Raw genomic sequence first — 16560 nt, 5'->3', positions numbered from 1 at the left:
GTATAAGCTTAATTGGTAGTAAAGTGGTGTGATGTAAATTGTATTCACTTTCACCTGATGTTTGCCCTCCTTTATTAGTTCATAAGTACCTTAATTAATAACTAACTTAAAATAATTTTAGGACCTACTATTAAAAGAAAACTTTTAAGTGTTTCGGACTTCCTCCAGAGAGGATTTCTGGGTGCGCCACTGAGGTTGCCAAAAGTAAGGAATAAGTGAATGCAACAAGAATCAAGAAGTGTCAAGAATTTTATTTGCAAAAAATATACACATTCTTGGCTCCCAACAATCTACAAATAATTTATCGTTGGGTACCCATGTTTACTGTAAATCTTATAAATAGAAATACTTACTAATTAACAAAAAGAAAAGCGAACACGCTTCTGGCGTAAGTGTCTGTAGCTATTAACAAAGGAAAGTAAAACTAGACTAGAGATCAAGCAATTTTAAAAAATTATATGAATTACAAAATAGTATTATATATATATATATATATATATATATATATATATATATAATATAGCACATGTATTATACATATATTATAGCACATGAACATATAGCAAAAGTCAATTCGACTTCAGAGCTAACAATTTTGTACATTCGTACCTCATCAGGATCACACTCAAACATATAATTCGACAATCATGCATCATTCATCCATTTGCCAATTCTCCACCTACAGAACCGAAGTCAATCAGTGATCTCCCAGTCAAATGCCAAAAACTCGGTAATATTATAAAATGTTTGTGAAGCTAAAGAGTGTTCCAAACAAGTTATTAGCACATAGGGTGTCACGGCATTCTTTGAAAAATTAGGCAGCTTGTTGATAAAATGAACACTTGCCTGTGAGGGTAGATGTTCATAAACCACCGTTATGTGTTTACGAGTCTGGTAGTTTCCTCGGCCTCTGGTTTCATACGAATGAATATCTGCTATAAGTATATATATAATATAATATATATAATATAATATAATATATATAATATGCTATAAGTAACATATTAAGAATAATATAGACATATTTGTACCATTATTGTACTGTAATCACAAAAGTTTCTTGAACAGGGAGTATTCCTGATGAGTTTAAAATTGCTGTAATTTTACGTGTGTATAAGAACGGGTATGACACTGATGTCCCATAATTAGCCCAATATCGCTTATCAATAACATAGCTAAGATATTTTATAATATTTTATATTTTAACTAAAGACTTTAACTTATTCTTTAACAATCAATTTGGTTTTTGACCTGGTACCGGTACTGACTTGGCATTAGAACAACATATAAGCTGCATCGTAAATTCAATCATTGCTCATAAATAAAATTCTTGTTATTTATTTAGAAAAAGGGAGCGGAAGGCTCAGGCCTTGTTGATTCTAATTTGAAATATGTATTAATATCATCGTTATATATCTAATATTATAATTTATATAATATATTTGGCCAAAACATGAAGGAAAATAAATTATTCTTTATTATACGAAACAATTTATGACAAGTGAATTTAGATGTCCAATTGTTTATGTCTTGGTTTGAGAGTAGAATGTGTTACGACATCATCCATTATAATGGCACCATATTATAACCTATGGTAATGTGTCAACGGCATTGCTTACTCATAATTTATAGTATTCGGCGTATAGATAGAGTAAACTATTTGACAATGATAATAGTATTACTTTATTCACATGTCTACTCATAATATTAGTCATTATTTACAATTTCAAGCAACGTAAAGTGTGTAAGGCTTAACTTTGTAACAATATTTAAATGTTAGTAATTCTTTAGGATTGATTAAATAATTTGGGAATAATGTAAATCAGTGAATTTTTCCCATAAGTATTACGAGGGAAATATTTTATAAACTCGTATAAAATCTTCGGAGTTTATATTTTTATTTTTCGAAATCTATATCATGTTTTTGAGTTTGCTAATTTAAAAGATTTAGATAAAAGGTATTAATTATGTTTGATATAAAAAGTTGTTTGGGATTAAAGGTATTTATTTATTTAGCAAAAGGCTATCGGAAATTTAGAAATTGTGTTGTAATTGAGAAAAAATGCCATTTGAGATTTCTTTGCAAACTATACATGAAAGCTGTACCCCCTAACTCAAGTCCGTACTACAGCAAAGATTATACATAATTAATATATAAGCAGAAGGATATTGCTTAAGTACTAGAGTTTGCTAATTATAACTTTTAAACTTTTACCCAGATCGTTTAAATTTAATCCTCATTTCAATTTGTGATCCATAGCGATACCCAAATAATTGGTTTATGTGGTCACTTTTAGACTTTGGCAAAAATAACTATCTTCATTGTGGTTAAATAATCAAACACAGTCTTAGCCCTCAACTACTGAACATCGATCAGGATGATAAATCAGTTGAAGTACATGTGGAATATATATGTCATGGAACGGAGAGACAGTGTAGAGTACTTGATTGCAATTTCTTTAAATGTTCGCAAACCTCACACATGGTATGGGAAGCTTTTCACTATGTCAGAGTTTACAATAATCAGTAATCTAATAGTCCATATTTAATATGAACATTTTTCATAATTTGTATTTTCATTACTTAAATCTAACTAGGACAATTGTGACGCGACATAAAATATGTGTAGCTTGTATGTGTATCTAAGAAAAACTAAGCATTTAAGTCATATTCTTATATAGAATTTTATTTATGTTTGGACTCTATGATTAGTCCTCTAAAATATCCAACTAGGTTTCAAAACAGTAGTTGTGCACTGTAGCTATAGTTTAGTACATAGTTTTGAATATAAAATTAAAATTAGAGCTCAGTAAAAAACATAACAAAAGTTTAATTACAATTCCTCATACAGAATCAGATGACATGGCTTCGTTGTTGGAGTGGTATACTCTCTGGTTCCGGGGTAGGTGCAGGGGGAGCCCAGCGCTGTCTCTCTCCTGAGGCGAATGCCCAGTAGAAGAGTGCCGCAAAGAGATGGACAGCGATGATTGTGTAGAAAGTGTACTGCCACTGCAACACACTCTACAATTAAGGAAACTGGGCCTAAACAAACCCTCGATATGTTATAATGAAAAATTGTCATTTAGAAGGAAACTGACGAAAGTTTTGATATTAAATTGGTGACAAGACATTTCAAGGATGAAAAAATATTGGAAGGCTGCTTATTTTGGTTATTTAGGCAAAAATAACAGTTTTTCTGTAAACACATACAAGGCAGTAAAAGGACCAGCAATGGGGTCCTGAACCCCAAATTTTTAATCATTTTGTTACTTTTTGCATACTATTGTTAATATTTCAATAATTCAGTATTGCTGAGATATACTGCTGAAAAATCCTTCTTAAAATTAAAACGGGTCAAGAACCTTTTATGAAACAAAATGGGGAATGAGCTGTTGACTGCACATACCTTACTTTCGATGTACTATGTGAAAATATCAGTCGTCTTTATCCCCCAAAATAATGTTTCCTAGCTATGTTCTTGAATATATGACAATAATTTTCCTTAGTCATTATTACTTCTTGACCAAATTTACCCTTAAAACAAATCCTTAGATACTGTATAACATTTGATTATTACATCCTATAATCAAGAAGCGGGCATATCAGATCACACAACCCTATTGACTACAGCACAATTTAAATACATGACATTCCCTCTATTCAACGAAAGTTCAAGAAAGACAACATTATGTTTATACATTGAAGGCACTGCTTGAAAATGAACATTAGAACGATTTATATGAAATCCAAAATGTAGATTTGCGTATAATACCTTCCTAGCAACACTCATAATGGCTATGAATTCTACTTGCGCCATGGTGAGTACATACTCAAATTCAAAGTCAAAACAAAACTCATTTATAGACAAACAAGCACTTGAGCTTAAGGCAGAATATCTCAAATGTCTGAATAAACACTAGCCTACAAGCACTCATCAAAATAAGGTAAAAATATTCAAAGCTAAAAAGGACTATGATCTTCGACTGAAAATGCTAAGGCAGCAGGGGTCAGCATATTGCACTTAAAAAATCTAATAATAAAAGTAAGTCCATTTGGCAGATAATAAATTCAAAAAAACATAACAATAAACAGCAGAAAACTCAACTAAATCCTGAAGTAAAAACAGGGAAATAACCAACCCAAGGAAAGTGGCAGGTCACTTCAACCATTTGAATTTGATTGCCTTAGGTATAACTTAAATTTTAACAAATTTGATAACCTGGGTATCAAGGGTCCTGGTCTAAACAACGCGGCCAATTGATCGAAGCCAAACATTATCGAAAGAGGACTAATTCATACTATAAGGTCCAAGCTACTTGCTTTAACCAGAGGTGTACCTCAAGGGTCTGTCCTTGGCCCTGTGATGTTTATTTTATTCAAAAACAATATGCCGCAATAGATGGACTCTGTCATACGCTTATGTATGCAGATGACACCCTTCTGTCTTCAGGGAATTCTGCTGGCCAACTGGCAGTAAGCTCATACATACAGTATACGATGTTGATGGAAAAACAACTTACCCCAAACAGCTGACCTCCATGACTACCGCACTAGACATGCTGCAGACTACCATCTAACAACACACCATCTCCAGCTGTCCCAAAAGAAACATTCATATGCAAGCCAGAAGCTGTTCAACCTACTACTGCCAGAAATGAAGATTCGCACGAGAAAAAAGCTAAAGAAACTTCTGAATGAATGGCTTACTCCCAGACTCTTCTACACAATGGAAGAATACCTGCACTGGAAAGAATAAAAGAAGAAAAAGCTTGCAGTTTAATTGTACAAACACAACTATATGTTATTTTGTGTAAAGATTATTATTGTAAGTATTAAAAATAGATATGAAATTATTGTAAAATGACGCTACATATCTCTCAAAGATATTATAGAGCTAATAATAAAAGAGATGATAATATGTTTTATATATGTATATATATATATATATATATATATATATATATTATCAATTGTCAAAGTATTAGTGGAGCTGAACACTTTAACCACCACCATTACTTTGAAGTTCTTTTATTATTTGATCCTATCTTCTTTATTTAAAGTTTAATCATCTTTCCTCATTATTTATACATTTCTTATTACTCTTGAATAATAGTTTGAAATTTTTGCAAATACTTCTGTTTTACACATAACACATCAGATGGGAAGGTTTGATATACTTGTACAGTATATTCAGTTTAACACCACTCTCTTAGTGCAGTGTTTGAAATCAGGAAGTCTAGTCTACGACAGCCTCATTTCAGACGCTGCACAAAAATGAAGGTAAACTGGAGCTAAGCTCAATATGCATACTTCTATTTTATCTAATTCTATTGCATTGGTTAGTTTTGTAACCTATGATCTACTACGGCCAAGATTTCACATACCCTGACATTTCGTATTCCTAATGTGACAAACTGGTGTAGATGTTGAACTTGTAGTTTTCCTCGTTTAGCAAATGTAACTTCCATGTAAATCGAAAGAATTAAGTGATAGTTATAAAAGAATTATAGTTATAACGTTATAAAAATGGTAAAACCTAAATTACACTAATGTTTTATTCTTGCTTCTGAACTTCTTAAATTTACATTTTATTGGTTTGGTCCTCTAAAGTTATATACACTATTTTATTTGTATTACAATAATGTATGCTTCAATAAAAATTATCATGAAAAAGGATATAGAGAGGATAACTAACCCCATCTCTTATGAAGTAGATAATAACGCTAGGACTCAGAAAGGCTAGAATGCTTGCAAATGTATTGGAAAATCCCATTAGAACACTGGCATGCTGAGGTGCTATGTCCAGGTGATTTACACTGAAACACAAGCACAACTATTAGATTTGTGAACAATAACCCACTAAGTTTTAAAAATATAATATCTTCTTGCTCTTCTTACAACTAAAAATAGAAAATAAGACTTTGGACAATACATTCCTCTATCATGGCCACATCTTACACTAAATGTATACTAGTAAGTTTAGTCTCTTACACTGGCTGAGATAGTACGTGAAGAGATAGAGTAGAATTATCAATCTTGATCAGAGTACCCTGTGATACAGTAACAGACAGAATCTGCTATCTATCTGTATCTGAAGAGACAAAACAGCTTCATTAATTAGATCCACTAAATTTTCGCAAAGAAACTAAGAACATAGCGCAGAGATGACTCTACACTACCTTAGCTATAGAGGTGGGAACAGTTACTGTAGAAATCCAAGAAAAATAGTTCTCTATTAGTATTCACGAAGAAAACCCCTCTCATGAATGGGAAATGTATGAGAACCGACCAACAGCTAACTTAGACTAACAAATGTGCAAATTGTATATCAATAAATGTATTTATTTTTTTACTGTCTACTGTCCCGAACATAATAATATCTACTTAGACAGAAAATCAGTGCTGATCCAGGTATCAGATTTCACTGACACGGATCTAACAATTGTACCTATGCTACCCGACAATGATAAACTTTCTATCTGGTCTTAGCTCCCCCCTTGCGATAGCTAGATTAAGCAAAGATGTAGATGTCTTAATTAGTAGTAAAGCTGTTTTGACATTTCTTTGTCTGTTTAGATACAGATAGACAACAGATTCCAGATGCCACGATGTACCCATATAAAAATTGAGACCTCTGTTAGAGTACCATCTCACCCAGCGTATAAGGTGACTAATCAAATCTTTAATTGCTCGTCACAATTACACATTGTATGGCAAACGTCAGAATTAATTATAAATTTAAAACTCGCATACCACATTACCACCACGTCCAAACTTACATAATTTTCATGCATTCCAGTCTCATTCATTCATCGCCAATCTCAACCCACTTTCAGCGCTGGAGTCAGTCATCGAATTGGGCGGTCTCCCAGTTAAACGCCATAAACTCGTCAACGCTGTAGAATGCATTTGACACCAGGAAGCGCTTAAGACGAGCTTTTGACGCCTTGGGCGTTTGGGCGTTTGTAATACAATTTGGCAAACTGTTGATGAAATGAACACCTGCCTGCGAAGGCAAGTGCTCATAAACCACCGTTCTGTGTCTTCCAGTACGGTAGTTATCTCTGCCTCTAGTCTCATACCCGTGTATGTCACGTCCCCTGGTTAGGGCACATTTAGACAAACAGAACCAAGATGTTTCTAAAATGTAGAGACTGGGCAAAGTCAACAGTTGCAAAGTTTTGAATGCTGTCCTGCACGACTCTCTGAAATTCAACTTTGCGATGATACGAATAGCTTTTTTTTGCAATTTGAACACCCTCAGGAAATTATTGCCTGTACAGGCCCCCCCACAACACCACTCCATAGGAAAGGTGAGAGTGAATTAGCCTATAATATGCCGCAATCAATACCTGACTGGGGCAGTACCGGGCCAAGGACCTCAAAACATATATTCCTGAGGACAGTTTGGCGCACACATGGTCAATGTGATTATTCCATGTCAACCCTCGATCGAGGAGTATTCCAAGGAATTTTGAGGAGTAGACTTCTTCCAATATGGAATCTGCCAACATGACGGCTGACCCACATTGGGAGTCCGTTGGACGCAGTGTGAAATTCAACACGTTGGATTTCGAAGAATTCGTTTGAAGGTTGAGGCTATTGAAATATTGCACACAATTGTTGATATCTACGAAGGATTGTAGCTCCAAACCTTCTTGTGTGTTATCTCTGAAACAGAGAGTCGTGTCATCAGCATACTGCACAATTTTACCATGCAGCAGCGATGAATGTACGTCGTTGACGTATATCAGGAAAAGGATTGGACTGAGTATAGAGCCCTGAGGGACTCCATAACTCAGTTGAATTGGTTTAGAAAATTGGTTTGAGATCTGAACCACTTGACTTCTCTGACTTAAAAATGATTTAAGCCATAAGAGCGGCACACCTCGGATGCCATGAGAATGTAATGTGTCAAGCAGTATTTCACGGTCAACGCAGTCGAATGCTTTAGAAAGGTCCAGGAACACACTTAATGTGTGATCCTGACGTTCTAGACCCTCTACAACCATATCAACCAGACTCACCACTGCGTCTATCGTCGATTTATTTTTCCTGAATCCAAATTGGTGTTCAGAAAGCTGGTTGTTTTTATTTAAGAAATAAAGCATTCTCGTTAGAAAGAGTTTTTCAAATATTTTGCTCAATACAGGCAAAATTGAGACGGGCCGATAGTTATTTATTGAACAGGAGTTTTCTTTCTTGAAAATTGGATGCACTTTTGCAATTTTTAGGAGAGAGGGAAAAACTCCTGAGTTAAAAGACAAATTGATCAATTGAGTCAGTGGTTTCACGATATACTTAGAGCATTGTTTTATTAACCACATGGATCTCGATTCTAGATCATTCGATTTTTTAGCTGGGAATTGTTGAATGATTTTATCGAGCTCTTCCTCAACTACAGGAGTCAGAGCCATTGAGGCTGTTGGACTCTGTCTACGCGTGGGATTCCCCTGTGGCAGCGATGGACGAGGGCCCCGTCCACAAGCAACAGACGCAAAAAATCCGTTAAACTCGTCGGCAACCCTAGAGGCATCGCTCACAAGGGTGTCCCCAATTTTGACTGTGATTTGCTTGGATTCTTGATGTTTATTGTTAATGATGCCCCATACAGTTTTAGAAACGTTTTTTGAAGAAGTAATTGATTTTGAGACATCATACGATTTTGCAGCTTGGATCACCTTCCTGTAAATTTTTTTATAATTTCGAAAAAAGATTTTGAACTGTTCATTGGCAGTTTTTCTGTTTATTTCGGAGAAAAACTTGAGTTTTTCTCTCGACACCAGAATGCCTTTAGTGACCCAAGTATTATTTACCTTCTTTGGACGAGGTTTGATCGTTTTTGTAGGGCAGCAGGTGTTGAGATGGAAATTCAAACATTCATTGAAAATTTGAAACTGCTGCTCTACTGGGTGTGAAGAATTTAGAAAATTCCACTTTTCTTTTGAAAGGGAAGCGTTGAGGAGAGCAATATTTTCTGGCCTCGTGTCTCTTATTGTTTTGGTAATTCTTGGTTCTCTCTCGATTTGTTTTCCACTAATGATAGCCTCTTGGCCATAGTGGTCTGAGATAGCTGTGTTGACCACCGATACTGTGACATTTTCAACGTTTGTGATGATGTTATCAATAGCCGACTGTGTTGTAGCCGTCACTCTCGTTGGAGTTTTGACCAACAGTTCAAGGCCAAATGACCTCAGCAGATCGACTAGTCGCTTGGTGGATGGATGGTTGCTGTCCATCGCATCCACGTTGAGATCGCCCATCAAGACGTAATCGTATTGATGGTTAGTCAGGTCAGTGAGTAACACTTCGAATTTTGAAAAAAACTTATCTTCATTTCCACTGGGAGACCTGTAAATCCCTATCACAATTAATGTTGACCTGTTAGTTTGTACTTTGATCCCAACTGCTTCGAAATCTTTCGCGGTCGTTTCTTTGATTGTAAATTTTGTAAAAACTAAATTTTGTCTCAGAAAAATTGCTACACCACCTCCTTTGGAGGTCTGGCGACAGTACGCTTCTGCCAAGTTGTAATTTGGAATTTTGCATAGTTCAAGGTTTTCGTTGTTAAAACCGTTCTCGGTTACAACGAGTATATCTGATTTCAGCTCCTCACACATCAGCTGAATTTCATCCAATTTGTTGGTTACGTACTGGGCGTTTTGGTGGAGTAGTCTTAGGGAACCTTGAACATGTAATTTTTGATTTGTCTGATTTTGCCGATTTTGGTCTGTCAATTTAGTCCTTTGCTGTAAAGTGGGCCCCCTAAAAAAACTGAATTTTCTTTTAAGTTAGTAGAGCCTCCTATGATCTGCAGAATGTCTGGATTGGGGGAGCGTCTCATGGCGTCCGCGTAGGAGACATCCTGTATGCTAGCTGGCCGTTGAGGGGTGGTCGCCGACTCTTCTCGGGCAGCAGCGGGCGTTGGCATGTTGGAGGTGGAAGCAGCCGCTGCGCGAGGATTCCCCCAGAGTCGCGGCTGCGCCTTCATTTTTGATTCTTGAGTGGCTGGACTCATCGCCGCCACGATCATCCCAGCCAGTAACTGCTTGCCCCGCCAGGAGAGATGTTGGCCGTGTCTCGTGAAATACCTACGGCTGATGTCATCGAAGTTTAACACTCTAATATTGTGTCTAACAGCCAGTTCCTCAATGTAGGCATTCACGAGAACGGTCTGATAGTGGACAGGGTGGGTCGGGTCCAGATCGTAACGATGCGGCAGTGTGGTGAGGATGATCTCGGTGCTGGAAGATCCAGCAGCGATGTACCTCTCCAGATGGCGGTAAATATTTCGCTGCCCGCCGACCGCCAGGTCGTTAGTGCCGGCGATCAGCACCTCGCAGCAGGGCCGGGGCTCAGATGCCGTTCGAGCTGGTCTCACAATATCCAGAAACCGGCCGCCGGGTACACAGACGTCGCTCACCGCGGTTGCAGGGCCGAGCTGTTTCCTCACAAGTCCAGCGATGTGGCGAGCGTGGCTGTCCCCTCGAACAGTTATGGACTTGAACTGTACGTTGCGTGTAGGGGTTTTTGGAGCTTGCCATGATTTTTTTGACGTTTTTGGAAAGTTAGTTGGGTAATTTTGATTTTTTTTCATTTTAGAAAAAGATTCACTTTTTTGTTGAGTTTCATTTTTGGTTGGGGGGCAAATAAATTTATTTTGAACCGGTACCGGGTATTTGGGCTTCCTCTTCTTCACTTCTGTCCAACTGTAGTTCTCTTTGAGATCAGCGCACTCACAAGTTTTCAGCTGCTGCTTGAGACTCTGGTTCTCCGCCTCCAAGACCTCTATTGTTGTCCTCAATCTGTCGAGAAGGTCAGCTCGCTCACACGTGGCAGCGGATGGCTGTTCCGGCAGGTCGCACTGCACTCCGAACTCCACAGAAACGGGTGGGCTGAGGAGCAGCTCGCACTGCACTCCGCGGTCCGAAGTCAAGGGAGCATGAGTCGTCTGGTCGTCGCGGGACGAGGTGTCGACAGGGAAAATCTGGTCCGTGAACTGCAGTAGGCGGGTGTCGGATTCAATAGTATGATCTAGGAGACCCTGGAACTCTTTGTTAAGGCGTTCTATCTCCTTTTTTAGTCTTGCGATCTCTGGTGCTGCATCCTCAGGTGTTGTTTCAGGGGTCGGTTCGGGTTCCGTAGAGACAGACGCAGGTGGAAAGGCGGTGAGTGAGGTGGCGGGGTCCGGGCCGGGCGTGGAGCAGGCGGGCGCGGGCGTCGTCCGTGTGTCGGGGGGACGCGGTGGACGCAATACGGGGCTTAAGTAAAGGCGAAGAGAGGGTTCGCATAGTGACTTGATGATCCCCACTGTGCTTTTCGTTACAAACCGTCACTCTCGTTATGTTCTCATCAGTTCTGATTGATGCTCCGCAACTTTTCCCTAGACACCGCCATGATATTTCGCCGTTTTTTAGAGTCCGTTGTTGCCTAAATTTGATATTGTTGTATACAATACAAGGTCTACCAGTTTTGGTTTTTTCGATTAAGAAAGACATTGTTGAAATGAATAAATAAATAAATTAGGTAATAAATAAAGAAGTTAATAATAAATACGTTAATAAATAAATTATTCAATAAAATAATGTAGTCAACAGATAAATTTGTCAATAACTAAATTATTAAAATAAATCAGTCAACAACAATAATAATAACAACAACAACTAGTAAACTCAATTCTAAACACATTTCTGGATAAGGAGATCTGAAGAAAAAACATATCTAGATCTCCTCATGAAGTAGTTTCTATGGATGGAAAAGTAAGAGAGTTACGTTAGCCAAATGCCTTCTGACAATACAACCCAATTATCCAATCGCTGTAAAAAAAAGAGCACATGTGATCAGGCTGTGCACTTTGTCATGTGTTCAGCCACCCTTAGCTTAGGCAATAAGGAGTCAGATATATACGTGTTTATTTTGAGCTTCTTGAAACTACAAATATAAAAATATACTGGAATATTAAATAAAATTTTTAAAATCTAATTATACCTATTTTAACAATGTTTTTTAATACAAGTAATGGTCACAATTCTTTATATTACTTTTTAAAATAAACTAGATCATAGTTAGGTGTTAGTTTAGGTATCAGCCTGAGAGAGGGATCATATTGTGCAGATTTTTAAACAAGCATTACTGATTTTTTTCGTATTACTGGACAATTAAAAATATACCAAAGATTGCTGTTATTTATTCTCTTAATTTGTCCTAGACAATATATTTTTGGTAGGATTTAGTGTTTATTTGAAACTCTTGGAATCCAGAATTTAGAAAGCTTATCTCACTTTGTAAACAACAAGAAACGACTCATTTATCTCAATATTAGTTTTTTTAATACTATTTACTTGCTTACTCTATCAATGACTGATAACAGTTGATGTTGTCCTAAAGAAATTGATATAGCTAGTCAGTAATTAGTTACCTGAAGGCAGCCCAGGCGAACGCTGACAGCCCTAAGGCCAGTATCAGACACACTAACGTACCGTTGACGGAGTTTAAGTTTCGTGCAAGCAAAATCAGTATCGCCTGACTTATGAAGGTACTACAGATGAAAGTTTTCCGCACCTATAACAAGAAGAAACCTATTATGTAGTCTTAATAGTAGAAATGAAAGATGGAGCTCCCAGGCCAATTTAACACTAACCCATGCATAAATATAAGCACAAGTTCATTTGAAAACACATACAATGTGGTGTAATATGTATAAGAAAAATAAACATCCACAAACCATCAAAATTGAACTTTTACCTAAATTTAAAATTTTATATAAAATTGAATAAAGTTGTGGGTGCTTGGCCAACCTTTTACGTATTCAAATAAACATTTAATTTGATTGAGATGGGTTACAATAACGGTCGATTAGCTAAGTCGAATAAGGCGTCCGAGGTTGTAATGACCTGGCCCGCTGTGCCACCCTATCATTGTGCTTTGTCTTCACTTGCAAATTTGTATCTCAAAATATTAACGTAATATGTAGAATGTATTCAACATATAACTCTGGTATATTGTGTGCATATGGATATGTTTTCATACTGCGTACTGTATGGAGACTGTTTGCAAACACTTTGAATAAAAGGTTGTCTGTGGTTCTGTAGACACAATACAATGTTATATGTTAACCAACCAATTAAAATAAATGGACACAATATACATCTCAACTCTGTGTTTGTGGAACTTTTGTAATATTACATATAGTTCATGGTTAAGTATAACTTACATTGCACTAAAAATATTAATAATGGAAAACAAAGAAATCAGAAAAACTGATTTTTTCCCAATGCGGAAAAATAAAATGATAAATATTTACATCACCAAAAAAAGATAACATTGTTTCATTAAAACCATCTTATCTCAAGAAAACAATTTTAAAAATTGCCAAATTTGTCATCTAAAATACAACATAAACATATTAAATATTGATATAGAAAAATCTTCGATCAAAATACCAAAACTTAGCAATAAATTGGCCCAGATACAGCTTCTTCTTGATGACCAAATATTCACTAAACCTTGCTCCTCAACGGTCAGCTTCCATTGGTAATAATGCTGTTCCTGCCTCTAACAGCTCTACACTCATCAGAAAATAATAAATTCAATGAACACTCGAATAAAAATTAAAAAAAGAAACCATTATAAAAATAATCAGTTAGTTTCTTTAGTAACAGCCATGGATGTAACACCTCCTTGTAAAAGAATCTGGCTCTATTCTTGCACAATAAAACCATGAATGGTACTCCTTTAGGTGAAACGGTGAAAGTATTAAAAAAAGAATCGGCAACAATAAGGACAATGACCACATTTTTATCATAGGATGTACAAACTATGTGTCTAGTTTTAGTAATGAGTGCGACTTAGTGACAGTGTCTCTGTCCCTGGTACCAACATTCTGATCTATACCATCCCAACCAGATTTTACTTTACTCCTTTTTCAAAAGAAAACAGTTTCATAGACGGTTCAATTTTAAAATATTAAGGTTTTTTAACTTAAAAAGATTTTAAAGGTCTAGACTTGGGTAAAAAAGATCCTAGAAGATTAAAAAAGGGAAAGCCTTAACTTGTAGAGAGATAAGATTCATGGTTAAATCATGGGTGAACCGAGAGCTCGATGGAGGTATCTCGGAACATGGGACTTTTGCCGGGACTTTGTCTAAGTGAGCACTGGACGTGATTGATCAAGCAGTTTATCTTTCAGTCAGTGGCTACTATGATTTATCATAATTTTGTGGTATTGCTTATAAAGTAAAATGTTCCCTTCTAGTGTTTCCCTTTAACGAATAATAGAATTCTTCTCTCAGAGGATTTAAACAGTAATATTCTTCAATCGTAACGAGACTCTTTTTCATTCCTTGAAATTTTGAAAAAGTTTGAAAAGAAGGATCTTGCCTGAATAATATTATCACCAATTTTCATTGCCCTTACTTCAAGCTATATTTTATCTTATGTTGCTCCTACAAGTTCTTCTGACCATGAAGATCAAATAACAACTTTTTTCACAGATGAGTTTAAATCTACTAAAAAAAAAAAAAACTCTTCTTACATGAAAATACACTAATAATAACAAAGCGATTCTTCAAAAGAAAACGTTTTTCTAGGAACATTAGTTGAGAAAAAATTTCTAAATTTAATGAGATGCTCATAAACTTTTTAATTTGCCATTTCTTATTGTAAATAAAATTCTGCATGGTCATGGGAGGCCATGGTGGTCATGCCACAAGTAATTATTTTACTTGAATAAAATCACAAGATATTTTCAGATTTCCAATTTCTCTTTAAAGGAGTCTTTCTCTGAACTCTATTATTCTCACTCATCTTTTTAATGGTTCTAAGTGAAGGGATATTTCAATCTGATCTAAAGCTGACCAATATCATACCTTTACCAAAAGTTCGTAAAACGTTAGTTCCAAATTCCTGCAGACCAATAACCATAATCCTACTATTGGATTTGAAAAGATCATGCATTGAAAAGTTTAAAATTTCCAGGAAATTAATAAAATGTTAACCCACACTGGGTACAGCAAAACCTAGTCTACTGCAGAGGACGACTTTTGGAGTTGGGGGATTCCCTAAGTGTTAATGGCAGTTCAGCCTAGACATAAGGGCGTAGTACCTCTGCCCGTTTTGACTGGATAGGCTGGTACAGAGCTGGCCTCCTCTTAGCCATCACGAATACCCTGTCACCACGTAAACAAGTGTAAAGATCCTTTTATGAGTATTGTAATGACAGGTTTCTCAGCTTCTTGCCAAAACAATCTTTAAAAACTTTTAATATTATATCGATTTTTACTATATCAGTTATATGTTATAATTTAAAATAGTTTATATATTTAAGGTTAAAAAATTCAAGTAACAAAAAGAATTAAATCTAAATTCTTTTATAATGTTATTCCTTATCTATAAATATGCATAATATATTTCAAGTTTCTCGAAACGTCGAAATTTCAACATTTTACAATTACTAGCAAATACTTGTGTGAATTTGAAAACAGAAGTATAACTTTTGAAGCTTCTTAATAGGATGAAGAATCAGTGACCTTTGAAATGAATTTTTGCCCAGTACGGTGTTGCAACAGTAGTCTGGCGGTTTGTATCTGAGAAATGAGCAGGCATCGGCCACGGTTAGTTAATAAAACCTTGTTTAATGAAATCTGTGTTAAAAATTAAACTTTTTAAATGGCGATTTACTAAATTACAATAAAAGATATCAACTTTAAGAGCTCCATTTAATGTGACCAAATCCGACTTTCTTGAACCGCTCAGTCAAGTGCACAAGTTAAGATGGTAATGTAACAACAAGCGCTTTAAAAGTATCAAACCACATTTCAAAAACAGTGCATTTTTACCTGTCTTGTACATTATGGAAATTTGGTCTTAATCTGATCTCAAGTTTCGGAGTTATGAATTTTTTGAGTTACAGTTTGGTTGTAAAATATTAAAAACCATTACCTTTTTGTTACTACTAACATAACTAAAAGTTATTATTTGTAAATAAATTGTTTTATATGTTTAAATGCAGAAATAAACAATATTAATTAAAATTAAATCCCGTAACTTCTTATAGTTATTTTGAGATGAACGTTCAAACACGAGTATCTGTACTTTTTGATCCGATAGTAAAGCGATTCGCGGTGAGACTAAATAAATTATGCTTAAACATTAGTTTTAACGCAACGACTCGACCTTCTATAATTTTTACGCCCCTACAATTTTTCCACCCGGGGCAAACGACCCTCTCCTACCCTCTAGCTGCGGCTCTGCCTACGGGACCGGCTAGTATTGGGCCTCAGGGACCATCGCATACAAAAGAGACTTTTGGAGAAGGAGAACATCACATATGATAAAGCTGTACAGCTCGCAACTTATATGAAGTTTGTGGATAAAATAGCAACAAAAATGGCAATAAACTGCGGAAGACGACTTCAGCACTTGCAGTTACACGCCTGGGATATCGCAGAGCAGCACAGCCCGACATTTGCAGCCAACAACGCGCAGGCAGTGACGTAATCACATGTTAGAGCTGTCAGTGGTGTGGGAACTATTCCAGCTTTCAATGTCAGTATCGTGAAT

General features: G+C 36.1%; 1 protein-coding gene across 2 annotated transcripts in view; it reads right to left on the bottom strand.

Moving 5' to 3' along the window:
- Positions 1-231: 231 nt before the first annotated feature.
- LOC124356955 (vesicular glutamate transporter 2.1-like) overlaps positions 232-16560 on the bottom strand; it is a 39745-nt gene continuing 23416 nt past the window's right edge. The window contains exons 8-11 of one of the 2 annotated variants that reach the window (XR_006921909.1): positions 12419-12561; positions 5696-5816; positions 4521-4743; positions 2807-3009 (exon numbers count right to left, since the gene is read on the bottom strand). Coding sequence is in view for 1 of the 2 variants with exons in the window: in XM_046808288.1 (XP_046664244.1) it covers positions 2854-3009; positions 5696-5816; positions 12419-12561 (420 nt within the window). In the remaining variant the exon portion in view is untranslated. Of the gene's footprint in view, positions 3010-4520; positions 4744-5695; positions 5817-12418; positions 12562-16560 lie in introns of both variants that reach the window. The other variant, XM_046808288.1, reaches the window with a different exon arrangement.

This window comes from Homalodisca vitripennis, chromosome 3 (genome assembly GCF_021130785.1).
Source record: "Homalodisca vitripennis isolate AUS2020 chromosome 3, UT_GWSS_2.1, whole genome shotgun sequence".
Classification (NCBI taxonomy): Eukaryota; Metazoa; Arthropoda; class Insecta; order Hemiptera; family Cicadellidae; genus Homalodisca; species Homalodisca vitripennis.
The sequence above is the reverse complement of the archived record's forward strand: the minus strand, read 5'-3'. Positions and strand labels throughout refer to the sequence as shown.